Source organism: Sarcophilus harrisii, chromosome 1 (assembly GCF_902635505.1).
Source record: "Sarcophilus harrisii chromosome 1, mSarHar1.11, whole genome shotgun sequence".
NCBI classification, from domain to species: domain Eukaryota; kingdom Metazoa; phylum Chordata; class Mammalia; order Dasyuromorphia; family Dasyuridae; genus Sarcophilus; species Sarcophilus harrisii.
The window spans coordinates 363766196-363793627 of NC_045426.1; the positions used below are offsets into that span (position 1 = coordinate 363766196).

At 37.7% G+C, this 27432-nt stretch overlaps 1 protein-coding gene across 3 annotated transcripts in view; it reads right to left on the reverse strand.

Moving 5' to 3' along the window:
• The window catches only part of CTIF (cap binding complex dependent translation initiation factor), a 476533-nt gene that overhangs the window by 344586 nt on the left and 104515 nt on the right, over nucleotides 1-27432 (reverse strand). For all 3 annotated transcript variants that reach the window (XM_012541153.3, XM_003759532.4, XM_031945969.1), the window contains one exon: nucleotides 1012-1234. In XM_012541153.3, coding sequence (XP_012396607.1) covers nucleotides 1012-1191 — 180 coding nt within the window. In that variant the 5' untranslated portion in view covers nucleotides 1192-1234. The remainder of the gene's footprint in view (nucleotides 1-1011; nucleotides 1235-27432) is intronic.

Sequence of the window (27432 nt, forward strand, 5' to 3'; positions counted from 1 at the left end):
CATTCACTTTGATGTTTTTCCATGGCCTCCTCTCCACCACTTGCCTAAGTAACAAGTCATCAACCCCAGGCTAGAGTTGGGAAAGTGTAGGAAGACATGGGTGGCTATGGGGGAAGAATAGGACAGGGAAAGCATCCAACTATATCAGAACATATGAGAGCATGATTTTTCTGACTTCATTATGCAGCTAAATATAAAGGGCTCCTGAATTATCTGCTGTTCCACACAGTGCTACTCTATTAGTGTGCATCACTGAGAGCAGTGGTGGTTCTCTAAACTTTTTGATCTTATATCAGGACCACTTTACTCTCTTAAAAATGACTGAGGACTTCAATAAGCTTTTGTTCATGTGGGTTAGATTTATTAATATTTACAATATTAGAAATTAAAACTGACATTCAAAATATTTACCAATTCATTAAAAATGATAGCATACTTATTACTTGTTAATGTAAATAAAGTTTTATGAAAAATAACTAAATTTTCCAAAACAAAAAAAAATTAGTGAGAAGATTGGCATTGTTTTATATATTTTTTTGCAAATCTTTAATGTCAGGTATAAGAAAAAATAGCTAGATTCTCCTACCTATTTTTGTACTTAATCTGTTGTGACATTATTTTAGCTGAATTATAAGAAAAATATCTGGCCTTACATAGCTATGTAGCTGAGAAATGGAAGAATATTTTAACAGGAAAATTAATATTAGTTAATTAGTTAATATAGTAATATACTACTGTTTATCAGAAATGGTTTATTATAATTAGCCTCATTATTATTATAATAAGAATTCTGATGTTAAGAAATGTTCTGAAATGTTTTCAGGGACTCTTAGATGTCCTCAGATCACACTTTAAAGGCTCTATAATAAATACATGACATGGCCATTGAGCTCATTATGATGTCTGCCCACTACTCTGCCCCAACATTCCAGGTCCTTCCTAAACAGTAAATCTCTCAAGAACTAACAGTATGGGAGAGCAGGCCACCTTGCTGCCTTCTGGCTGCCTCACCTGGGAGATATTGGACTGTGTCTTCTCACTCTCCCCATCACCCTCCGTCTTGTCGGTCAGGAGCCCCTGCACCTGGTACTCAAGCACGTAGCTGTCAATAAAGCGCTCCAATTCCTCAATCTCCTGAGAACGGCTGCTCCCCGCCTCTGAGGAGGCTGAAGCTGCTGAAGAGTTCTCCATCACAACTGCTCAGAAGTCCAGAGGGAGGAAGCCTGAGGAAGAGCTGGGGGGAAAAGGGGAGGAAAGAAGAGAGAGAACAGATAAGTGTGAAATTCTTCCCATGTTTGTAAAACGTCTGTACATGTGTAAGGCACTTTCTATTTTTCAAAGCAATTTTACATCCATTATTTCATTTGCACTGAAAGGAAGCATGACATCATGGAAAAATTGGTATCAGGAGACCTATGCTTGAAAACTGGCTCTGACATTTAATTAGCAAGGATAAAACAAGTGACTTTATCCTTGTACAGTAGGATCACAGATCTTGAGTTATTAGGGACCTTGGAGTATCCAATTCCCTTATTTCACAAATAAGAAAGTACACAAAAGTACTATTAAAAAGTATTTTTCCAAATACAAAGATAGTTTTCAACATTCACTTTGGCAAAAACTTGTGTTCCAATTTTTTCTACCTCTTCTACCCCATCCCCTCCCCAAGACAGCAAGCAATGTGACATAGGTTAAACATGTCAATGATTCTAAACATATTTCCTTATTTGTCATACTGTGCCAAAAAAAAAAAAAAAAAAAAAAAAAAAAAGGAAAACACATGAGAAAAAAGGGGGGGAAAGCAAAGAAATACAAAAAGGCAAAAATACTATGGTTTGATCTATGTCATTTGTCAACAGAAATGGCTCTTTCCATCACAAGTCTATAGGAATTGCTTTGAATCACTTCATTGTTGAAAAGAGCCAAATCTATTATAGTTAGATCCCTACATAATCTTGTTACTGTGGATAATGTTCTCTTGGTTCTGCTCACTTCACTTAGCATCAGTTCATGTAAGTCCAGGCTTTTCTGAAATGCAGCCTGCTCAGCATTCCTTATAGAACAATAATATTCATATATCATAACTTATTCAGCCATTTTCCAATGGTTGAGTAGAGTTTCCATTCAATTTCTAGTTCTTTGCCCTACAAAAAGGGTTGCTACAAACATTTTTTACATATGTGGATCCTTTTTCCTCTGTTATGATATCTTTGGGATTCAGGCCCAGTAGAAACACTGCTGGATCAAAAGGTATTCAGTTTCATAGTCCTTTGGGCATAGCTCCAAACTGCTCTCCAAAATAGTTGGATCAGTTCATAACTCCATCAACAATGTATTAGTGCCCCAGTTTTCCTACATCCCCTCCAACATTCATCACTATCTTTTCCTGTCATCTTAGCCAATCTGACGGTGTACAGTGGTACTTCAGAGTTATCTTAATTTGCATTTCTCTAATCAACAGTATCAATTTCCAGTTCTTTGCCACCACAAAGAGAGCTGCTATAAACATTTTAGAACATATAGGTTCTTTTTTACTTTTCTCTGAGCACCTTGGAAAACAGACCATAATAATGGTATTACTGGCTTGGTCTTCTTTATTGTCACATGCTGCTGTTTCTCTAGGCTTTAGGGTTTTTTTCCCTTTTGTTTAGCTTTTTATTTTCAAAACACATGCAAAGTTTTCAATAGTTACCTTTTCCAAACCTTGCATTCCAATTTTTTTTCTCTCTTCCTTTCCCCCACCCCCTCCCTTAGATAGCAAGCAATCCAATATATATTAGACATAAGCAACTCTTCTGTACATATTTCCATAATCATGCTGCACAAGAAAAATCAGATCAAAAAGGAAAAAAAATAGAGAAAGAAAACAAAATTCAAGCAAACAACAAAAAAAAAGTGAAAATACTATGTTGTGATCCACACCCAGTTCCCACAGGCCTCTCTCTGGATGCAGATGGCTCTTCTCCATCACAAGTCTGAATCATCTCACTGTTGAAAAGTAGGTTTTTGTTTCTTAACATAAAATGGAGATATTACTTGACTAACTCAAAGGAAGTTAGTTACTTAAATCTTAAAGTGCTATAGAAACATGCTACTATTATTATTAATCTTTTCAAGAGCACTTGAAGGAAGAGCATAATTCTTATTTTATAGATGACTTCATTATTTAACTGAAAATCCTTTTCTTCAAGGACAACAATGATTCCTACTTGTCAAGCCCAATATTCCAGTCTTCACTCTCCTTGACCACTCTGCAGCATTTAAGACTGCTGTCGACTCCCTCTTTATAGAGACACTCTCTTCCCTTGGCCACCATGACACTGCTCTCTGTTCATGGTCTGAAATTCTCCTAAACCGAGTGGAAAGGAAGATATTGACCTGCATTAGTAACAAAAGTTCCCCATACTAATAAAATGAAAGCTCTAGTTTCTATCCCTCTCCTATATATGAATACATATGCATTCATTGTCTCCTTCTAACAAAGTACTAAAGAAAGAACCAAATTCAGAACGTGAAGGCCTGGATTTAGTTCCTAGCTCTGTGAAGCTTTCTTTATTTTGTAAATGTTCTATTTATAAACCAAAGCATGGTATAGTGGATAGAGGGGGTCCCCAAAGCCAGGCAGAACTCGGTTCAGGTCCTGCCTCTGATACACGCTAGTTTTTTCCATTTCTAGGTGAGTCACTTAAAACACTTAGGACTCTAGGCAAGTCTCTAAGGATATAAGTTATAGAGATGGTAGCCTGCATCAGAGTTTCCTTGCTACAGCGTTCCTCAGATGAAACTGTAGGTTCATTCCCTATCTTTATGCTATATTTTGTATTTTATACATGCAACATATTGTATCCTCCTGATAAAATATAAATACCTTGAGGGCAGAGACTGTTTCATTTTTATCTCTATAATCTCCAGTGCCTAGCACTGTGCTTGATTAAATGCTCATTGTCTGAATAATTGATCTTCATCTAGATATCTGCTGGCACCTCAAACTAGTAATTAAAAATGAAATCACTTCCCCGAAGTTGCTCCTCCTCCCAACTTCTCTATATTTAACCATTTTTCTAGGCATCCAGTTCCCAAATTACATAAGATCATAAATCTAGAGATAGAAGCGTTCTAGTCCAATCTCTTCATTTTATAAATGAGAAAACTGAGGTCCAGGGAAGTTAAACCAAATTAAATAAAGTTAAAACATGGTTGAAATTCTCTCCTTTGCTTTCCTCATTCAATCTCTTCTTCAACTTGGTCTGCTGCAAAATCATATAGACTGATACTTATACAGATTCATACATACAGACATACTCATGCAGACTCATACATGGTTAGAGTAATGGCTTGGCTGTTGAAATTGGATTTACCAACACTCCTTCCAATAAGATAGAGGACCACCATATAATAGCACTAATCCTACTTCTATGCCCTTCAGACCCTGGCACCGTTGTTTGACCTACACACATAATCCAAGCATCTCTGGGCCTTGCTAACAATTTTACCTTTGGACATTTAAAAAACAACAACTGAGGCCCAAGTAACTTGGTTGAATGATAAACCCACAAATTAAAGACAATGGGAGGACTATAATCCATTAGTTTTCCTCCAACTACTCTCCAAGATACAAGGACAAAGATGAGACAGAATACAGAATCTGCTGCCTTGAGGGCAAAGACTTGTATCTCTGTATCCCTAATACCTACCACAATGCCTACAACAGAGCAAATGTTAAATAAATGTTTGATGATTGATTGAGAAATGCAGAAGATGGATCCAACATGTCACCCAATTTTACTTCCCAATTTGGAAGGGACATACTCTCTTAAAATGAGATGGGGGAAGGATATGATAATTCCTGTGGTCTTTAGGAATCTACCAATGAAACTGTGACAAAAAACTGCATCACTAAAAGCCTGGCCAATCAGTCTGGGAATAGCCTCTCTTTCCTCCTCCCTCCCCCTTCCCTTTAAGAGAAAGCTAATCCTTAAGGATTAGAGAAGGAGGAGGGATCTGGACCTCTTCCATTTTGTGTGTGGGGGGGGGGGGTTAGGAGAAGAAAAAGATACATGAAATATTGGTCCTCTCCTTCTAGGGAAACAGCCACTATCTAATTCTAATGATGATTAATCAAACCCAACAACGAAATAACATCACAGACCTCAGATTTCTCAGAGACCCTTCATTTATTCTGTATTTCTCTAATGTAGTTATCATTTAATATTACTTATTATGTGTTGGTGTCTAATCAGTTCACTAGATATTGAGGACTGGGTTTATGCCTTACCTAAATCTCTCCCATATTAGCACAATGACTTGAACATAGTATTTAGTAATATTTGCTGTATTTTATTAGATATCTGATCAAATAATCACATAATGTCAGAGCTGGGAAGGAACCTAAAGCCCATTCAATTAAAAAAAACCCCCCAGCAATTCTCCCCATTTCCCATCCCCCAATCTTTTCCTCTTTTCAGTTTCCCTTTCATGTATTGTCCTCCCCTATTAAGAAGAAAGCTCCATGAGAGTAAGGACTGTCTTGTTTGCTTTTCTTTTCTTTTTGTATAACACAGGGCTGCATCTATCTATCTATCTATCTATCTATTTCAATCAATCAATCAATCAATCACATAAGGAACCTGAAGCTTAGAGAGAAATGGCCAGTCCAGGGTTACAATCAGGTGGTGACAGAGCCAGGATTAAAACAGGGACAATTCTGAATCTCAGTACAATCTTTGCCTCATCAAACTGAAGCTTCCTCTTCACTCTTTCAGCCCACAGGGATCTCTCCAGTCTGATTTCTGAATAAGTACTGCAATTATAATCTGAACAAGTGTTTAGTATTTAATTGCTAGCTAATTGTTTCAATTGTGCACATTTTATTTTCTCAATAAGACTACAAACTCTCTGGGGCAGGGATAATGTCTTCCACTTCTTTGTGTCCCATACAGGGACTACTTACAATCCTGGGCACACAGTGGGTAGATTGACTGATGGTTAATGACAATGATATCCCAGAGAGGCCTGTGAAGTCCTGGAGTGCCACCTTCCCTGCAGAAGAGTGAGGGAGACAGCTGATGCTTAGGGCAGCCTATTATTCCTCAAAGACTCATGGAGATCTTATCGAAGGTGCCTTGGCAGACTTGACAAGTTCTGCCTAAACACCAGGTTTTGCTATCCCTTGAGTTAAGTCCAGAAGTTTGACACTGAGCAGGTTCCAAGAGGTTCAAATATCTGGTGCTTCTGTCTCCTGGCCTACTTCCTTTTGCCCTCTCTCTGGCAGTTCTCTCCTGTAGGCCCTCTGATCTAAAGTGAAGCACTAGAAGGACAAAGGCATCATAGGAAAGCAGCAGGCCTTCATTGTTTGGGTAGTAAGTCTAGAAGACAGAATCATGGATCATACATAGATGTAAAGCTGGAAGAAAAATGAGCAAGTCAACTAGTCCAACTTCTTTTTATAGATAAATAAACTGAGGTCCAGGGTAATTAAGTGACATGCCCATAATAACACAGGTTGAAAATATTAAGAACTAAGATTCAGATCTCCTGACCTTGACAAAACAGGCAGCTGCCTAGAGAATAACAGCAGTGGGGATACAACATGGAATACTTTTTATTATTATTACTTCTTAAAAGTACACATATCTTTAATATCTGGAAATTTTAAGGACGTCTTTTATTATTACCGTAACAAAAACATATATCTTTAATATCAGGATATTCTAAGGAAGACTTTTATTATTACTTTTAACAAAAAAAATATCTTTAATACTAGGCAATTCTCTTTAGGATACATAGGTATTGAGTTTTTTGATACATCAGGTCTATATGACAGATGAGGGCTTAATATTTCCAGTAGAAAGATGAACAGTCTTCAAAACCATCTCTTAGGGCTTCATCATACTTTGAATTAGCTATGGTCCCAGATCCTTTGCTTTACAAAATTCAATATTTGTTCTCATGACTAGGGACCTATAATGAATTTTTAAGAGATCTAAGGAATAATTAAGACATGCCCTAATGTGACATAAAGTCTTTTCCAACTACTTCATAGGACTCTGAACTCTAACACTTCTCATTTCAAACTCATATAATAATGCTTTGGGTTCTTTTTCTCTCCAGTTAAAACAAACTGTTGGGAAGTATATAGCTTTTATTCTTTCTATCACCCCCCTGATGCCTAGCAAAGGGCTGGGTAAATGGAAACTTTTAGTAAATAGCTGCTGGGCAAAGGATGAATGTCACACCCCAAGTTATTTCTTGTAGTGCCCTACAGAATCGGTTCAGGCTAGAATTCTGACCCAGTTTGGCAAACTAATGCTCTGTTTTTGGTGACTCATTTATAAAACAAGACTATGAGAAATTCACAATTCTATGCTGCTGATTCTCAAATCCACTCATGTGGCACTAACTTCTCTTCTTATAACATACAGTCTTGTAATCTCCAACTTTCTATTGAACATCTTGAATTGTAGATCCTATAGATATTTGAAACTCAACATGTCCAAAATTCGTCTTTTCCCCAAAGCCTTCCCTTGGTCCTAACTTCCCTATTATTATATCAAGAGTCCCATCTCCCAGTCATCAAGCCTCATAACCTAGGAATTAACCTTCTTGACTCCTGCCTTATGATCCCTCACCTCTCATATCCAATCTGTTACCAAGGTCTGTTAGTTTCTTTTTTTAGGTAAAAAATATTTTATTTTTTCCAATTACATGTAAAGTTAGTTTTCAACATTCATTTTTCATAAGATTTTGAGTTCCAAATTTTTCTCCCTCCTTTCCCTCTCCAAGACAGTGAGCAATCAGACATAGGTTATACATGTGCAATCATGTTAAACACTTCCACATAAATCATATTGTGAAAAAAGAAACAGAACAAAAGCGGAAACACACGCAAAAAGGCCAAAGAAAATGAAGATAGTATGCTTAGATCTGCATTCAGTCACCATCAGTTCTTTCTTTTCATGCAGACGGCATTTTCCATCATGTACTTTTGGACTTGCCTTGGATCACTGTATTGCTAAGAAGAGCTACAGTTACTCATCATATAATCTTGTTGTTACTGTGTATAATGATTCCCTGGTTCTACTCATTTCATTCAGCATCAGTTCATGTAAGTCTCTCCAGACCTCTCTGAAATCTGCAAGGTGTGTAAATTAACACATTAAGCTATGAAATTACATAGCTGCAACATCATTCCCATCTCTTCCCCTTTTCTCCTATACCAGTCTTCACTCTTAGGCAAGTCCTCATCAGCTCATACCTGAACTTTTATGAAAGCCTGCCCATGGTCTGTCTCAATTCTCTCCCCTTTCTGATCCATCCTCCCTTTACCCACCAAAGTGATTTTCCTTAAACACAAGTCCTCCCACACCACTCCCCAGAACTCTAACAGATCATCTCCTGAACAAGGTTTGGAACTCAAAATCTTATGAAAAATGAATGTTGAAAATTAACTTTACATGTGATTGCAAAAAGTAAAATTCTTTTTTTTTTTTTTCACCTAAAAAAAGAAAGTAACAGACTTTGGTAACAAATTGGATATAAGAGGTAAGGGATCATAAGGCAGAAGTCAGGGTTAATGCCTAGGTTATGAGGCTTGATGACTGGGAGATGGGACCCTTGATAATAATAGGGAAACAAGATGGTTCCTTTATCTTCCTGACTCTGGATATTTTCATCGGCTATCTCTTGTCATCTGACAACATTCTCTCTGATTCCTTAGCTTCCTTCAAGTCCCAGCTAAAATCTCATTTTCTCCAGGAAACCTTTTCCATTCCCCTTAATTCTAGTGCCTTCCTTTTATTGATTATTTCCAGTTTATCCTGTTTGTGATTTTTACACAATTGTTTGCATGTTGTTTCCTCCATTAGACTGTAAGCTCCTTGAAGGCAGGAATTGTCTTTTAACTCTTTTTGTAGCCTCAGCAAGTAAGCACATAGTAGGTGCTTAATAAATCTTGATAGAGTCATCAGTGGCTCTTCCTGGCTCAATCTCTAAAGTCTGGAACTTTTTTGGCTCTCCTCGGATTCTCCCACTGCCTTTTCACTGCAAAAAGTGAAACTTTTTGAAACTTGACTATAGACAGCCTTTTTTTGGAAAGCTTTCTGACAATGCTAAGACAGAATAAGTCACTTGCCCATGGTCACATAGTTAAGAAACATCAGAGGTAGAGTGGGAAACCACGTCTTCCATTCTCTAAATGGATCATTCTATATACCCTAATATAATAATATAATATAATGTAACCTATATAGGGTATATAATATATACCCTAATATAATATAAGAAGACTGAGGAAAGGTAGAGCAAAGTTGTAGAGACACAGTTGGCTCATGTAACTTTATTAAGGAAATACACAAAAGTGTGTGAGTATCTACTAGCCTTAGCAAAGAGGGTAAAGAAAGTAATTGAAGATTTGTCTTAGAATACCCTTTCTCACTCATCATTGGATCTCTGCCTCCACTCCTCCATAGAATAACAAAAGAAATCTACTTTTATTAAAATAATAATCCTGGCTTAGAACTCTCTTTCTCTGAAAGTGTGCTTTTTTTTGAGAGTAGGGATTGTTTTGTTATTTCTGCTTGTATCGCCATTGTTGAATACACATTGTTGAATTTCTGCTTGTATCTAATTGTTGAGCCAGGTGCATAGTAGGCATCTAGTACATAATTGTGAATTGAGAATTGATTTACTGATAAACATCATAAAAAATGGAATGCAAATTTTTTTTAAAAAGGAACTCTGAGATTGGAAGTGAGCCAATGGTTTCTCAAGGGTAGTCTGCCATTAGGAGTTATGACTGAATCATTTTCACAAACTAGAGAATCAAGAGCCCTTCAGCTTCAGAAGACTAACAAGCATCACAACAGAAACTTTATATTACCATGTGCCTATAGAATATTTTGTTGTTGTTTAGTCATTTCCGACTCTTTTCAACCCCATTTGAGGATTTTTTGGGCAAAGTTACTGAAGTCACTTGCCGTTCTTTCTCAGGCTCATTTTATAGGAAACTGAGGCAAATAGTAACTTGCCCAGGTTCAGGGTCACACAGCTATTAAGTATCTGACACTAGATTTGAACTGAGGAAGATGAGTCTTTCAAGACTGTCATTCAATCTCTCCACTGCACCATCTCACTGCCCCAAGGAAATATTAAAAGCTAGGTATTTATATAGCCCTGACTAGGCTTAAAGGTTTTGCAAAAGGTTTGCAAAGAACTCTACTGTTGATCTTTTTAGGACATCACAACAATCCTGTCAGATGGGTTGCTATTATTATTCCCATTTTATTGATAGGATAAATGGAAACAGTGAATGATTAGGTGATTTTCCAGAGTTAGACAGGTAGTAAATATGTCAGCTAGGATCTGAATTTAGGTCTTCCCAACTCCACACATAGCACTCAACCCAATGAGCCACCAAATTCCCGATAAATGATATTTATACGTCACAATGCAGTTTGCAAAGATTTTAACTACACAAACTCATTTAAGATTCAGGAAAATCCTGTGAGGCAGACACAAATATTATCTCCATTTTACAGATGAGAAGCCTAAGGCTAAGAGAGCTTGAAAGATGTGCCCATCAGTGACACAGTCAGATCTCAAACTCAGAGCTTCCCGATACAAGGACCAATATCAATCTAGAGCTTCATCCTTTCCAAACCCTGCTTCCAAGACTCAAAATGTGGACTCAAAGGTCACTAGAGACAAAGGGAAAGAATGCTGAATCTAGAGTCAGAAAACCTGAGTTCAAAACTTGCCTCAGAACACATCCTAACTGGGTGACCCTAGGGCTCTGTCACTTTCCTCATCTGTAAGATATGGAGAAAAACAGTATCTACCTCTCAGAGTTGTCGTGAAGATAAAATGAGATATTTGTAAAATACTTTGCAAATGTTAAAATATTATGTAAATGCTATTTAGTTATTGTTATTATTTTGTATCACCGAATAAAGTTTTTGCATTTTGGGCACAGAGTGAATTTTCTTTAATGTCTCCAATGTCTAGCTCACCATCTGCTGCACCACTAGGCATTTGATAAATATTAGTTGAATAGACCTGAGTCAATCAGCAAGTCAGTCATCAAGCATTTATTAAATACTACTGTGTGCCAGGTATTGTTCTAACTACTAAAGCAAAAAACTCTCCAGTTCTCAAGGAGCTCATATTCTAACGAATGGAAAAGAAAAAGAAACAAAAGGGGAAGGAAAATCTCTGGATTGTTTCCTGGTCAAGAGTTAGCACAGAGCTGCCATCAGGGAATATCTGTTAAAGAGCTAACATATTATATTCATAATCCCATATATCTCATAACAAAACAACTCAACGAACAGTATGGTGCAAACAGTGTCATTCCCATTTTACAGATGAGAAAGCAGAGAAATGAAATATCTCCATATTCATAAAACAAACATTGGAGTCGGGATATGAATCTCTATTTCCTGTCTTCAGGTGGAACTCATTCCTCATCCCCAGGACTGGATTCAAATTATTGCCTCCTTTTTTTCTATCTACATGACCACAGAATCACAGACCCTCTGAATTGAAAGGGACCAGAGATTTCACTGAATTAAACTCCCCCTACAACATCTCTGACAAGCTGATGTCCTTTCCTAGGCTTCCATTTCCTCAACTGTCAAAGGAAAATGTTGATAGATGATCTTTAAAGATCCTTCCAGCACTAACACTCTGTGATTCTTAAAATCGACTCTCTTCTTGTAAATCAAATGTTTCTTTCCCCCCGGTTACAACTGTATCAATGCCTCATTTTTTTTCAGTATAGTCATCTCCCCATATACATTCCCTTCCTTTTCTTCTTCCCTAGTGAGCATTTTCTTATAACAAAGAAGAAAAGTTAACCAAACCAAATCTGTACCATGACTATGTCTGGCAATATCGCTGGCATTACACAAACATAGTCTCTCACCTCTCTGCAAGGAGCAGGAAAGCATGTTTCATCACCTGCACTTTTGGATCAAGGCTTCCCATTACAATTGACACTTCATTCTTGCTATCTCTGCAAATGGTCACAAGGATCTTATTTCTCTCAATATCAATTTCCTTTTTTCTTTACCCTGAACCAAAAGGTAACATAGTAGGAGGAAACAAAAAGAATCTATAAATTGGCATTCTAGGAAAGGACAGAAAGTCTGACTCTGCTGGAAAAGCAGATGAAGTAATTAATGTAAGCCTTTTTTTTTTTTTCTTTTTTAAAGACCTAAGGACAGTTAAAAAAAAAAAAAAACTGAGAAAAATTCCTTTGGCATCTACTTTTCAATGAAGATTTATGGCATATATGGACAAATAATGTGCTGAAGAGTCATTTGTGGTTGTCTGGTGGGGAGGGGAAAAAAGTCCTGAAATTCCTTTGTATGAAATCACTTCCCATCAGAACCTTTGAAAAAATTATAGTTTTATCTAGGCATCTAGAGGCATGTGTCTTACCCTCAGCTGAGAACTGAATTGTAAGCCAGTGATGGAACTATTTGTTATCTTTTTGAAGCTACTAAAAACCTATCTCTAGCTATTTATAGACATGACCCCTCCCTTTAAGCCCTTAAATATTTTTCCCCCTTATTTTCAACCAACTCTTAATTATATCAGATTCAGAAATGCAAGGGTAAGACTGCTAGTTTCCCCTAATATAGGAGACTTCAGTAATTCTTATATGAAAAGAGGCTCTTCAAACTCTTACTGCTAACTTACGGTTAGCCCTAGAGGTCTTTAGGGATCCATCACTCAATACTCTCTCCATTGCATGAGATTATAACCTTTTTTTTGGCCAAAGATCTTCAGTCAGACTGCTGAAGTCCACAGGCCCCTCTTCATAATAATGTTTTTAAATGCATAAAATGGAATACATAAAATTAAAAAGGAAAATAAAAGTAAGCTAAAATAAAGATGCAATTTTTCCCTTTTGAATTCACTGTCCCCCAGCAATCTAGCTATGGAGTTTTTGGGGGTCTGTGAACTCAAAGACAATCAGTTGAAACAGATCCTGTGATTACGCTGTACCACTGACAAATGCTATTAGTGACTGTAAAATTAGACAATCCCTTTAAATCCCACCTGGGCCTTAAAAGGGATTACCTACCTCCTTTCTTTCATCCTCAGGAATGAAGAGAGTAACCTTCAGTTCAAATGAGGTCTTTCTTGTGATTGTGATTTCCATAGAAACCCCATCATTTTAGGCCCTAGCCAGGTGGGCCCAAGGAGGAATGACTTGCCAAGCACTTTATTCTCCTGTCTTGCCTTCTGGAATTTCCTCTCAATGTTCTCCTGTCTGGCTCATTCAATCCCTTGTCAGAATCCTCCCACTCTTCATCCCATTTTAAGGCTTCAGTGTGCATGTGGGGACCTCACAAAAAATGGGTTTACAAACTGCCATGTTTACAAAGCACTTCTCCCATACTATCTCAGCTCATTCCTCACCCCTGGGGAGGTAAGAAGTGCAAATATTATCACCCCCACCTCAAAGATGAGGAAATCAAAGCAGGAGAGAGCCCACAGTTACACAAAAAGTCTGAGGCAAGGACCTGGACCGAAGTCTACCTTCTCTCACCTTCAACTCCAAAGACTTAAATGCAGTCCTCTATCTATCTATCTTAAAAGCCAGCTCAACCAGGAACTTTCATACCTTCTGGGTACCTAATTCAGGTACTAGATACATTCTCTCAGAAAGAGCAAAGTCTCTCTATCTTCTTATTCAACTAATCTGCTGTTGTCTTTTCCTTTTCACCTGGTCTAGAGGGGATGATAATAGCCCCTACCTCCCAGGGATGTTGCGGGGATCAACTGAAATAATATTTGTAAAGCTCTGAGCAGACTGTCTAGTGTGCAGTAGGCACTTAACAAGTGTTTGTTACCTTCTCTTGATCAAATTTTTAAAAGATCTCTTATTATTCTTTGCTTTATTTTTCTACCCATTTCATTTAGATTGTTTGCTCCTACTCAAGGCTTCTTGATACTTAGCTGATGTCTCCTATTTGCATATTTAGTTTTTCACCTCTTATTGTACTTTGGGAGGGATCACTAGAGTTCATCTCTTATTTTGCCATGTAGATTTTTTTTTCTATACCTGATATAAGAGGGAACAAGCTCAAAATGAAGTGACCTGCCTAACGCCACATGAATAAGTTAAGAGCTAGAGCTTGAACCTAAATCCAGGTCTTTTGATTCCAAATTCAATGCTCTTTCCTTTGTAACTTATTGTTCTTTCACATTTGAGAAGAAGAAATGTATATTTATTTTTATTCTCCCATATTACTTAGCCCACACACACACGCGCGCGCGCGCACACACACACACACACCTATATCTGTAGTCCCTTTACTTAGCAAAAGTACCTAATAAATGCTTCTTCAAATTGCTTTCCTCATCTGTAAAATAAAGCTATTATTTCGAAGTTCTCTTTCAATTTTCATTAATAGTCTCTTGATACACATAGAAGAGGAGTCTCTTTATTCTTTGGCTTTCACTAAAACTTACTGTATCTTCTATTCGATCCTAAAGAAAACAATCTAGATTTTACTGTGCATATTCACATAAGAAAAAAGGGAATAATTAATTTCAATAGGATAAAATATTTGTTAAAACATTGCCCATGCTGCCTAACAAGCTTCTTACACCTCTTGAGATCCTGTCTGGGATCCTTTGACATTTAAGGAGATCAGTTAATAATCATCAAATATTTATTATGTGTTATTATTATGTGCCAGAGAGTATATTAATTGCTGGGAAGTCCCTGTCCTCGAGGAATTTACATTTTAAAGGGAAGATAATATGTGAATAAGCTATATATAAAATATATAAAGAAAACTGGAAGGTAATCTCAGAAGGCAAGGCACTAGCACTCAAGGAAAGCAGGAAAGACTTACTGCAGAAAGCTGACATTTGAGCTGAGTTTTGAATTGAGCCAGTGAAAGTAAGAAGCAAAAGTGAGAAGAGAGCATTCCAGACATAGGGGACAGCCAAGTCACCAAGATTGAAGATAAAGACTGAAGTTCAGGAGAAATTAATTAGAAGGTTATAAAATTAAATATATTCCTACTTCATCTTTTGCTTTGTAATTAAATTGCAAAAGCAAAAACATGGAAAGAAACAGTCAAAACCCTGAGTCCAAAGGGGAAAAGGAAAAGGGAGTTTTCAGTGGAAACCTTGACAAAACCTACAGTGAAGTCACCAAGGTCTGAAAATAGTACAGATAAGGCAGGAGTGAACATGATTGGCCATGGGAAAGGTAACATATGCCGTCTTGTCCAGTAGCCCTGCCATAGAATTTAGAACTGCAATATGCTGTCTTGTTCTGTAATAGTTTTATGAGCATAGTTCCTATCTATCTTGATTATTAGCAACTTCTTTTGTATCCTCTTCTCAGAGTAATATTTATTATTCAGGACCTAAGTTCAAATCCAGCCTCAGATAATAGCTGTGTGAACCTGGGCAAATCACATAACCCTATTTACCTCAGTTTCCTCAACTATAAAATGAGCTAGAGAAGGAACTGGAAAATAACTCTAGTATCTCTGCCAAGAAAACCCCAAATGGGATCATTAAGAGATGGACACAACTGAAAAGATTCTACAACAATATAATTATAAGATTAAATTGTGTTTGTTTTGCACTCATGGGAGCTTGCTAAATTTAGAGGAAATGGGTCTGGGTTTGAATTCCAACTTTGTCACTTTTTTTTTCCTGGGGCAATTGGGGTTAAGTGACTTGCCTAGGGTCACACAGCCAGGAAGTGTTAAGTGTCTAAGACCACATTTGAACTCAGGTCCTCCTGACTTCAGGGCTGATGCTTTATCCACTGCACCACCTAGCTACCCTATGCCACTTTTTACCAGAAGCGGCACATGACTTCTATCTTTAGCTCTGAGTTTCTTCATCCATAAAATGAGGAGGCTGAAACTAAATGAGTTCTGAGATACCTTACAATTCAAAAATCTATGCTCCTGTGTACTTATTTCAGTCCTGCTGTGCTCACATTCTCCTCTTCTATTGTTCTCAAATCTCTGTTATCTGAAGTTATTCCATTTATAGCCTCAGAGACTCTTCCAGATAATTGGAGATAATTTAGTACCATGTCTTCATTTTTCAAGAGAGAATACTGAAATTCAAAGAGATGTGACTTGGCCAAAGTCATCCAGCAGAACCGAGACTAAGATCTAGGTTTTCTTATTCCCACTCTGGCCCTTCTCTTCATCACAACACAGCTGCCTCCAAATTTATTTTAACTTCATTTTAATTCAAGATGACGAACAATTGTTACATATTTGCTCTACGCATGGCAGGTGATACTAGAGAATTGGAAGTTATAGTTTTGCCTTTAGGGATGTGTATGTGTAATATATAATATATATGTATATGTGTGTCTATTAGAGAAAGAATGAGACATATAGCATATGTATATGGGTGTATATTAGAGAAAGCAAGACAGATATGCATTAGTATATATATATATATATATATATACACACACACACACACACACACACACACACACACACACAATAACTAGGGGAAAGGGAGCAACATATGTGCAAATACAAGATTATAGAGAGGATCAGATTAGTAGTTGTTAATAGGCGGGGTTAGGATTCTTTGAGACTTCTCTGTTTCCTATATTAAGCCACAAGTACCGATGCATGGCACACACAAGTTTATTTCTCAATCATTTCAATGAAATGTCAGGGCTGGAAGGAATCTCAAAGATCCCTTATTCCAAGGCACTGATGAGGAAACTGAGGTCCAGAAAGCAATGACTTGCAGAATTTGAACTAAGGTCTTCTGATTTCAATTTCAGTACCTCACCACCTCTAAACACTGAATTCTAACTCCCTGCCTAACTTCATCTATCTATCCATTTCTCTCATTTCATAATATCCAAATAGATCCTATCTATTTATCTAAAATTTCCCTAAAAATTATGGTCGAACTGATGGTTTTGCCATCCTCCCCAATCATGCCATTCACTACTTCTTGTGACTTTGTTCACCATGAAAAGTCCATTAGGAACCTCAGATGTCAATAACATTAAACACCTGGCCATGGCATCCACTTTGGATAAAAAATGGCACAGACCAAGCATGTCCTTCTCTTCTGAAGGCACAATACTTAGTCCAAAAGAAAGCTAACCCCATCTCTCTCTCATCATGGGCTGAAAGCTGTTACCATAAGATAATATATATTTAGGGACCTCAGAGACCATCTAGTCCAATATCCCATTTAAGAGACAAAGAACCTAAGGTACAGTGAGCTTAAAAGACTTAGTTGTATACCTAAATATTATTTTGTCTTTCAAAAAGATCTCATTTTAAGGATAAGCCCTACCTTTAGAGGCAAGCTATGTATATTTAGATCAGGGTTATATTTGCTTGGGACAGGTTGGTGGCTTAGTGGAGTCAAGGTAACCTGAGTTCAGATCCAGACTCAGATACTTAATAGTTGTATGACCATGAGCAAGTCACTTTACCATATAGTTGCATATGCCAGAGCCAGGACTGAAAACCAGGTTCTTCCATTTGAAATTCAGAGTTCTTTCTAATTCAGAAATTAGAAGAAAAGGTGTACTTTTTACTTTGTAGTACACTTTCCCCTCTAATTAATATTACTATAAAAAGAAATAATCATGATAATAGTTGGTGTTTTATTGTATTTTATAATGGCATAGTAGATAAAGCTCTGTACCTGATATCAGGAAGAACTAAGTACAGATTTAGCCTTAGCACTGACTAGCTGTTTGAACCTGGGCAAGTCATTTATCTTTCATTCGACTCAGTTTCCTCAACTAAATGGGAATTTAGTACCACCAGCTTTCCGAGTTTTTATGAGGAACAAATAGCTACCTTGCAAAGCTGTTTGAAGCTTATGTGGGAGGATGCTCTTAAAGTGCTTTGGCAATCTTAAATCATCACAGTAATAACTACAACAACTAGGATTTATTAAGTACCTACTATGTGGCGGCACTGTGCTAAATGCTTTATATGTAATATCTCAGTTGTTCCTAAGCTACATCTTAAGTGGGTGTACCAATCATTGTTCAGTAATACAAGACCAGACTCTTAGGAAATACTTTTAGAGACAGTTTACCAAGCAGACCAGAAAAACAGTCTAGCTGCTGAGAATCACACTTTCTTTTTGCAAGGCAGGAGTAGGGAATGTAGAGAACAGGGTGACCTCATAATATTGTTCAGATCCATCACCTGTTCTGTCCATCAGACTCCAATTAGGAGTCCTGCTACTTCCACTACCTGCCTTCTTCTAAGTTACTTTATCATCCATTTTTCTTATATTTAGATTCATTCAGGTTATCTCGCTCAAATGAATATAAGCACAGATCATTTCATAATTGTCTGTGTAGTCCTAATGTCTAGCACAGTGCCTGGTACTTAGATTAACAAATGCTTACAGATTAATTGACTTGATTGATTACTGGAGCCTCTCAAGCACTTGCCTGTAAGTTTGTAAAAATGAAATGAACTGTATCTCTCTCATTACTAAATAATGTTAGGAGTTATGCTCCTTATGTCTTCTACCTCTCTGAAGACAAGGATTGTACTAGTGCACATAGTGCATTCAGTTTGCATTCTCCCTTGTTGAAGCCAGTAATGGAAAAGTGAGAGTTTTCTGACTCTTTCAATCATCAGGTCAGTTCAATGTCCACTTGCAACTCCCATTTCATAAGCTACATGGTGCTCCCTCTCCACTTCCCAGATTATTGCACAGCCAAACTAGTTGATTCTACACAATCCTACTAATACTTCTTCCGTATTCTGCCTTTCCTTATTAGAATGTAAGTTTCTTGAGAGTAGGAACTGTCTTGTTTTCATATTTTCCCCAAGGTACTTAGTATACAGTGCCTGACTTAATAAATGCTTTATTAATTATCTACCTAGATATTTGGTGTGGGGGAAGGAAGTCGAAGGTTCTACTTAGAGAATCCATTGAATCCAACCTTCTCTTTTTATACGTCCCAGAAACTGAACCAAAAAAAGATTGAGTAATTTTTCTAAGGTTACACAGATAGGAAATTTCTGAACCAGAATTTGAACCTAGGTCTTCTGGCGATCAGAGTTACTACTCTTTGCACTGTACCATGCTGCAATCTAGAGATTTAGAACTGGAGTGAACTTCAGAGGTCAACTATTCCAATATCCTCATTTTCAAAGGGAAGAGGGCTGGGGGAGGGAGGGAGGAGGAGAACCAAACAAACCATGAATGTGACCTTTAAAAGCACTCTCAGTGATTCAATACACGTGCTGAAACAGGGAAGGGTGGGGGATGAGGTGTGTTCATAAAAACACAATCATTTTCTCATTTGAAAAACCTGCAAAATGAGTGCCAATCTCAAAGTTCAGGGAAGTGATAGCTAAATACCTGGAATAGGATAATAAGGAGCTAAATGATGGGAGAGTGGAAGTGGGGGATCTTCATACTTAACTCTAATTATCCAAGTAAGCTGAACTTAGAAGATAAGTGTTAACAACAAGGAGAGAAGCCAGCAAGAGAAGGAAAAAGGTGTAAGTAACCAAGAGAAAACAGCCCCACAGCTACCAAAGGAGGCTCTATACACTTCAACCTTAAACCAGAGACTACTTACTGTACTTTGTCACAGTACCCATATGGACTGTGGGTACATATCATCTGTTCAACTAGTCTAGAAGCAACTCAAGGCCAGGGCCATCTCCCCCACAGCACCCAGCTCAATTCCAGGCCTGAAGAGACCCTTAATGAATCTCTGCCCCCAGGCAGAGAAGTGGCCAGCTGGTCATCCCTGCTGTCAAATTATTCACAAAGGCAGAGAGGGAGGCTATTTTCTGCAAAAGGGAATTTCTCTCCTCCTTCCTCTCCTTCCCTTCCTAACCCTCCTCTCCCTCTTGTCTTTCTCCCTCCCCTCCTTCTCCTTTCTCCCTCCATCCTCTCTCTCCTCTCCCCTTTCTGTTCTCTGCTCTCTCACACCTCCATACACACACCCACACAAACTCAGGAATAAGCACAGGGCAGAACATTAAAAGTAAGCGCCGCTTCATGCAGCGTGGCCCCTTAAGAGGGCCCCTTTAATGAGGAAACCTGTGTACACCCACAAAAACCACTGGGTGGTGACAGTGCCATACTTGGTTCCTTGCCCAGTCCTGAGCAGCACTTGCGGAATGTTTATTAACCACAAAGAGATAAAGACCAGGACCCACGTTAGCCCAGCACTGCTAAGACTGTATTAACAAAAACATGTAGGATACCCTCAGAATAAGCTGAGGGGAAAGGCTGGGGAATTTCAAAGGAAAATCATGTTCTCTAAGAGGAGAGCCTTTTATTAGGCTGGTGAAACCAATGGACTCTTCTTCAGAATCATGTTTTTAAATGCATAAAATAAAATACAAAGGATTACAAAGAAAACCAAAGATAGTGAAATATACTTATCAAAAAAATTTTTTTTAATTCTCAGGTTAAAAAGCCCTGCTCTAAAGGGATGTCTGAAATCCTATTATAAGAGTCTCATTTCTTCGACTACTCAAATATAAAACCCTCTGGGAAGTAGAATGCCTCAAATTGTTACCAGTTTTTTAACAGTGTAGCCAGAAGTCTATGTTAGTTTTATTTTGATGGAACATCTTATCTGTATGGCACATTTAAATTCTTTCTTTTTTCTTCCACATTTAACTTTTCAAACCTCTATTCATTCATTACTCACTTCTTACTACAATCTATTAATCCTCACTATAACCTGTGCAGTACAGAGGACAAATATAGATTGCAAGCTCCTTGAGGGTGGGGATTGTCTTTTGCTTCTTTTTGTATACCCAACTTAGAGCACAGCATCTAGCACATAGTAAGTGCTTAATAAACATAGATTAAATTAAACTGAACTGAATAAACACTTTATAAGTAAGAAAACTGAAAATCAGAGATTCAAGAGCACAAAGAATTACATTTATAAACCCAGCTAATGATTTCCTTTCAGAGCTGGGTCTTAAGGACCCTTTCTAGCTCAGAGATGATGATGATGATAGTGGTGGTGATAGAATAACAATAAAAAATAAAGGGTTCTGGAAAAGGGGAGTGGACAATAAAATAGGGAAGGACAAGGAGAATAAGTCTGGAGACAGTTTAGGCAAGAGTGAAGTGAAAATGGGGTCCTTCCTAAAATGGTGGACCCACAGAGTGAATTGCCAATGAGGCAAGGAAGGTCCTGGGTGAGTTTCTCAAGGTGAAGCCAGAGGAATCCAAAGAGAATTCAGGTGAGAGCTACATCTCTTGACATTTTCAGGATGCCAGTGAAACATCTAGTTTTAGATACATGACTAGCTCCATTATTGTCAGTCCCTGCTAACAGGCCCCATGTGGGCCACTCACTGTTCCAGGGACTCCACAAGTGACCACATCTTTAATCCTTTAGAGACTGTGGTATTCTCGAACTCTCAGGCATCAAGCATCATCAGAATTACACTGATGCTAAGAAGATGGATCTTTGTTTCATGAAGAAAGCTGGGTCAGGCTTCTCTTCTCCGCAGCTGGATGATGAACTGGGTCTGGAATTGAATAGGAGGAGGAGAGCAGGCTCTCTTGCCTTTGAGAGATTTCAGAAGGCATAAAAGGAGGAAATGTGGCTGACTGCAGAGAGAACACACTGCAGCAAAAGATGGTCCACTTAAAGCCACATGGTGTTTAATTTATTCATTTATACAAGTACTTGGATGCTACAAAAATTTCTGGATAGAGTCTGAACCTGAGACAGCACTTCAAAAAGACCCCTTCAATCCAAGGTCCAATCCCTTTCTTCCAGTTCAAATTGGATACAATTTATAAAGTGTCTATTATATGCAAAGGATTAAGGCTAGGTGCAATGGGGATATAAAAATATATAACCTCCAGTCTATGACTTCACAATCTAGGAGGACAGAAAATATGGACATAAATAACTATAATATAAAAATATGTCATCCTGGAAAAGGATGTGGGGGGAGATTGTGGGAGAAGGTGAGAAGGTAAGGGAAGGATTGTATTCTGAGGAAAAAAATATTTCTGACTCTGAGATCAAAATACTCATGGAGAAGATAGCATAAAACAGAGAATTTCAACTGGCAAAGATGGAGAGAAGGTCTTCTAAGCACAGGCAATGCTATGGACCAAGGGAAAGAAGTAAGAAAGTACAGGACAAAATCAAGGGATTAGTAGTCTAGTTTGTCAAGAGATTATTTAGTAAATAGTGAGAGAAAGCTAAATAAATGGCGGGGGGTGCCATACCGGTGGAGAGCCTCAAAAGCTAGGCATATTTTGATCCTGGTTCATTAATTAATTGGAAGTCATGAAAGGGTTTTGTGAAGAAGAGTTGTGTACAGGAAGATGGGGTGGCAAATGTGTAAAGAATGAAGCAGAACAAGTACTGATTCTGGAGTCAGAATATGGGAATTCAAATACCATCTCTGACACAGCCTTCCTGTCTGACACTGGGCAAATCATTTAATTTTGATGTGATTCACTTCCTTTACTTGTAAAATGAGAGGGAAGGCTGGACCTCAGGTGGCCTATGATTGTAAGAAGGAAAGAGTGGAAAATAAGAAGTCTTAAAAAGAGGCTATTGAATGGTCTGGTCAGAGTAAATGAAGTCTCCATGAGGGTGGTAGCAAGGGGAGAAGAAAGAAAATGATAATCAATGAAATGCTGGGATAGAATCAGCAAGACTTTTGTGGAAGGACATCCACCAAGGTCTCAATAATGGAGTAGGCATTAAGAAATAGTATTACGATAGTGTGTTGCCCTGAAATTCTCAATCTCAAAACAAAGATCTAATATTTTCCTCAAACAGAAGATTTAATTAAATTGAGAGCTCTCATTCCAACAAAATAAGTAGAGGAAATATCCCTTGTTAAGATAGAAAGGATTTATAATGTTTATAATGGACTAAATCAAGGGAGGTGAATTTTTTATTTGCCTAAAACAGATCTTTAGTTTTCCAGAAAGATACACCATTAATGAAAAATGCTCAGCCCAGAGACTTCTCCTCCTCTTTCTATATATTTCCTTGTTGAATTGGATTGAAGTGAGACAGGGCTGCGTAAAGTCACCAGTCTCTCTTTCTCCTCTGGAGCCATCTGGGTTTGGTGTCTAGATATATATCAGGAGGACTGGAGATGATGGCCCAGGATGCAGTGTTACAAGGTTCTGTGACTTTCTAGATCAGCTGAGATGGAACCATGATTGTGAGAGTCACCAAAAATCAGTCTCTGGGAGAAAACATTTTCTGTTCCCCTTTAGGGGAGGGTTAAAACAGCCTCTTTCTATTGGCTGCACAGCCAGAACAGGCTATGTCTTTAATAGTACAATACTAGAGTACTTTCACTCTTTTCAACTACATTCACGGGGTGAAAGTCACTGTTCACTCACAGCATGGGTACCACAAACTGAGGTGAGTGGGGGAAAGGGCTACCTTTCCCTCTTCTTCCTTTTAGGCCCCGCTACCCCCAGAATCAAGTTTGGGGTTTCAGTTTATTACATTATCCTTTTCAGTTGCAGGTACAGACAACGGAAGCCCCATATCCATGAGTATGAGCTGTGGCAATATTGGAGGCAGGATTCCGGAGTGGATGTTGCTGCCAGACTGAGAAGCCAGAGTGCCTGGGACTTGAGCCCAAGAGGAGCAGAGGGTACTTTGGTCTTAGAACTTGGCAGAACTATCCTATACAAGAACTGAGATAAACTCTGGATCTTATCCCCTTTCCCTTCCCCAGAGACTGAGTTAGTATAAAGTGGGATTATGCCATCAGATTCCAGAGAGGTTAATGTTTGTATATTTGCTCTTGCTATACCTGGAAAGTATATATCTATATTCCTTTGTAAAAACTTTGTAAAAACTAATCTGACTATTTAAGTGCTTAAATAGAACTGGGGTGCAAGCAACCTTTTAAACTGGAAGAACACAATCAGAAGAAGCTTAAGTCAATGGTGGAGAAACTAGCCACTTCCTTTGAAGTTACTAGAGAACCATAGGGGAGGTGTGAAAAAGTAACATACCTGGCCTGCAAGCTGTATAGACCAGAATAATCAGTGATATTATTACAAGGAATTTACCTGCCTGCCTTCTTTCTTTTCCGTTTTTTTTTTCTTCTTTTTCTTTTTTTCCCTCCCTCCTTCCCTCCCTTTCTAACTTAGGGAGGGGGTAGAAGGGAGACATAACAGATTTCTGTTAATTAAACAAAAATAAAATTTTAACCATGAAAAACAAATTCTATGTACCAGGAAAATTTTTTTTTCACATCTTAGATTACAGATGATTGGATGCATGATAGTGTCACTAACATAGAGAAGTCAGGAAGAAGAAAAGATTTTGGTAAGGAAAAAAAAAGTTCAATTTTGGACATAAGTTTAAGATATCAATGTATTTTTCCAGCCATGGTTTCCTATTGGGCCCTCTCTGTTCATAAACTACCAAAATATGCTTATTAAATAACTACTATATGCCCAGCCCCATACACTAAACACCATGGAAAATTCAAGTGAAGGAAAAGACCACCTCTCTACTCCTGTAACCCTTGCAATCTCATTTTCCAGACAAGACATAAATAAAATAGATATATTATTTCTCAATATTGGCTGTACTTTAAACAATAAAGGAAACAAATCAAATTTGCATTAAAAAACAACTTCTCACAAAGAGACCCAATTAAAAAAAGATGATTTGTCTCAATTCTCATCCACCTGCTCCAGCACCTAGACTTACCATGATCAACTAAAATCAGATCCCAGACACCTGGCAGCTGCTCTGCTTACTAAATGTGGCTCAGGTTCAATGAGCCATTTGCCCTTTCCAGGGGACACGAAGTCATGTATTAGGAAAGACTTTGAAACCACATACCCTAAAGCCTTTTTAATCTTGAAACCCTTTAACAGGCAATAGAATGAAAAGAACACTAGATATGGGAATCGGAGGACCAGGGTTCAGATCTGAGCTACATATTTAAAAGGAATAACAAGCAGTAACTCAATTTATTCATCTATAAAATAAGGACTGAAGCTCACATGACCTCTGAGGTAGGGAACATGTTTCATCATCATCCTGCTGAAATTATGATTGGTCACTGGGTTGATCAGAGTTCTTAAACTTTTAAGTTATTTACCTTTATATTGTTTTGTTACTCTATAATTTGTTCTCCTGCTTCTGCTCACTTTACTCTGCATCAATTCATATAAGACTTTCTTTTTTCTCTGAAAAATCACCCTTTTATAATTTCTTATGGCACAATGCCATTACATTCATATACCATAATTTGTTCAGTTATTTCCAATTTTGCTACTACCAAAAAAAACCCTTCTATAAATATTTTGTACTTATAGATCCTTTTTTTTTTCTTTTCTCTCTTTGGAGAATAGGTCTAGTCAAATTATTACTGGGTCAAAAATTACATACAGTTTAGTACTTTTTTCCTAACCTAATGTCAAGTAAGAAGTACTGAAAAGAAGCGCTACCTTTCCAGCACCTGTTTTGCATTGAAGTAGGAAGAAGCAAACAGTATTCGTCTCCATTTTTGGGATGATGAAGTTACTTTTTGTCCTTTATTCTCAAAAAGGATCATGACATCAGGAAGGTGATGCTAGGACATACAAAGAAACCAGTCTCACTTTTTCCTCCAGAACCATCTTAGTCCAGGAGTCAGATATAGATCAGGACAACTGGAGATGCCTCTCAAGGGATTATGCTGAGTAAATACAAAGGACATGCTGAGGATACATATCAATTCAATAGATCTAATTCACATCAAGAGGTGACCAAGCCTTTTCTTCCCCCAACCACGTCTAAACAACCGACCAAATGTTTGCTGGGTTAACTGTATATCTAGCCCTGTGGATAAGGGAAATAATATTTAGTCTCTTTAGTGCAAAGAACACGAGATTCTTTGGTCTAGGCTAGCACTAGGCTAAGATAAATAATTTCTTAGAGCCTCTTCTAGAATTAAATGCTCTTGAGTCCAGCTAGATCTGATATAGGTCTGATAATGTGAAACAATCAGGGAACTATATAAGAAAATAATCACAAGTTAAATTAAATGGTATGTATCACATACAAAATCATTTGAAAATTAAAGATCAGAGCAGAATCTAGAAGTCATCAAGGCTTCATGGAGGAGTTACAGCTTGAGCTGTACCTTAAGGTAGAAGAAGGCATAAGCAAAGTATGGAGCTTTGTTTCGATCAACGGCCACCCTGGCTGTCTTAAAGAATACATTGTACAGACAGGATGACAAGAGTTTACTCCCCCTGTCTCTGGATCTGAGGTCCAAAGGAAAAGGTTGGACTAGATGACCTTTAAGAACTCCTCTGGAACTGCACATGTTTAACAGAGTGTTTGCTGTCTTGGAGAGATGGGAGGTGGGGAAATAAAGCAGAAAATTTTGTGAACACAAAGTTTTGCAAATGTGAATGTTGAAAATCATCTTTGCACATATTTGGAAAAATAAAATATTCTTGAAAAATTTTTAAAAGAAAAAAATATTCTTCTAGATCTGCCTTGGGAAGGCATCATTCTAAAATGTAACTACTGTAAGATAAACTGTAACCTAATTAGTTATAACAAATCCCTCATGGGGCTAAATTATAATGACAGAAGTTTTCTGTTACTGATCATAATAAAAGCTAGACAGAAAAGAGAGTTGAATAGTAAAGAATTTGTCTGTGGTCCCAAGCATTGTCCAACAAAATAGGGACTTTGGTCAATCCACATCAGGAAGTAGTCCCATCTACTCTGATATATGTGTGTGTATATAGATATATGAATATCTATATACACACACTGAGAGGAAGAGAGAGAGAGAGAAGAAGACAGAGAGAGAGAGAGAGAGAGAGAGAGAGAGAGAGAGAGAGAGAGAGAGAGAGAGAGACTCCCTCAGAAGTCCTGACAAAAACAGCCTGCCAGTCTTTTACCTATCTTAATTATAAGAATTCTATTCTACAGCCTGATTTCATTTATCTGCTAAAGGTTCTTTGGGGGATGAAGAGCTCATTGGGAAATGAGTGACATAAAGAAAAAACATCAATAAGATTTTTTGTTGTTGTTGGGAGAGGAATTTTAAAAAACCAAATATTTCAAAGCCTATACCCCAGTGGTGGTATTGTTAAGTCAACATATTATCTTCAACAAGAAGGAAGGGCACATACCTAGTTCTCTAGAGAGTTTACAATTTAGTCAAAAATGAAAAAAAAAAAAAACCTATACCCTCTAGAAACTTGATGATTTCCAAACAAACACAGCTTTAAAAACATGCTTTTTATATCAGTTTCAGGGCTATACATATTGCAGTCTAATGATAGGAATAAATCACACTCTCAGAAAAGTATAATACAAAAGCAAATATGATAAGGAGGGGGAAGGGGTAGCTTACCAGAAAAGTGCTTTTTAGGAATCTAAGTAGAGAGAACACTCACAGCTGTGGCTAGCCTGGGAACTAG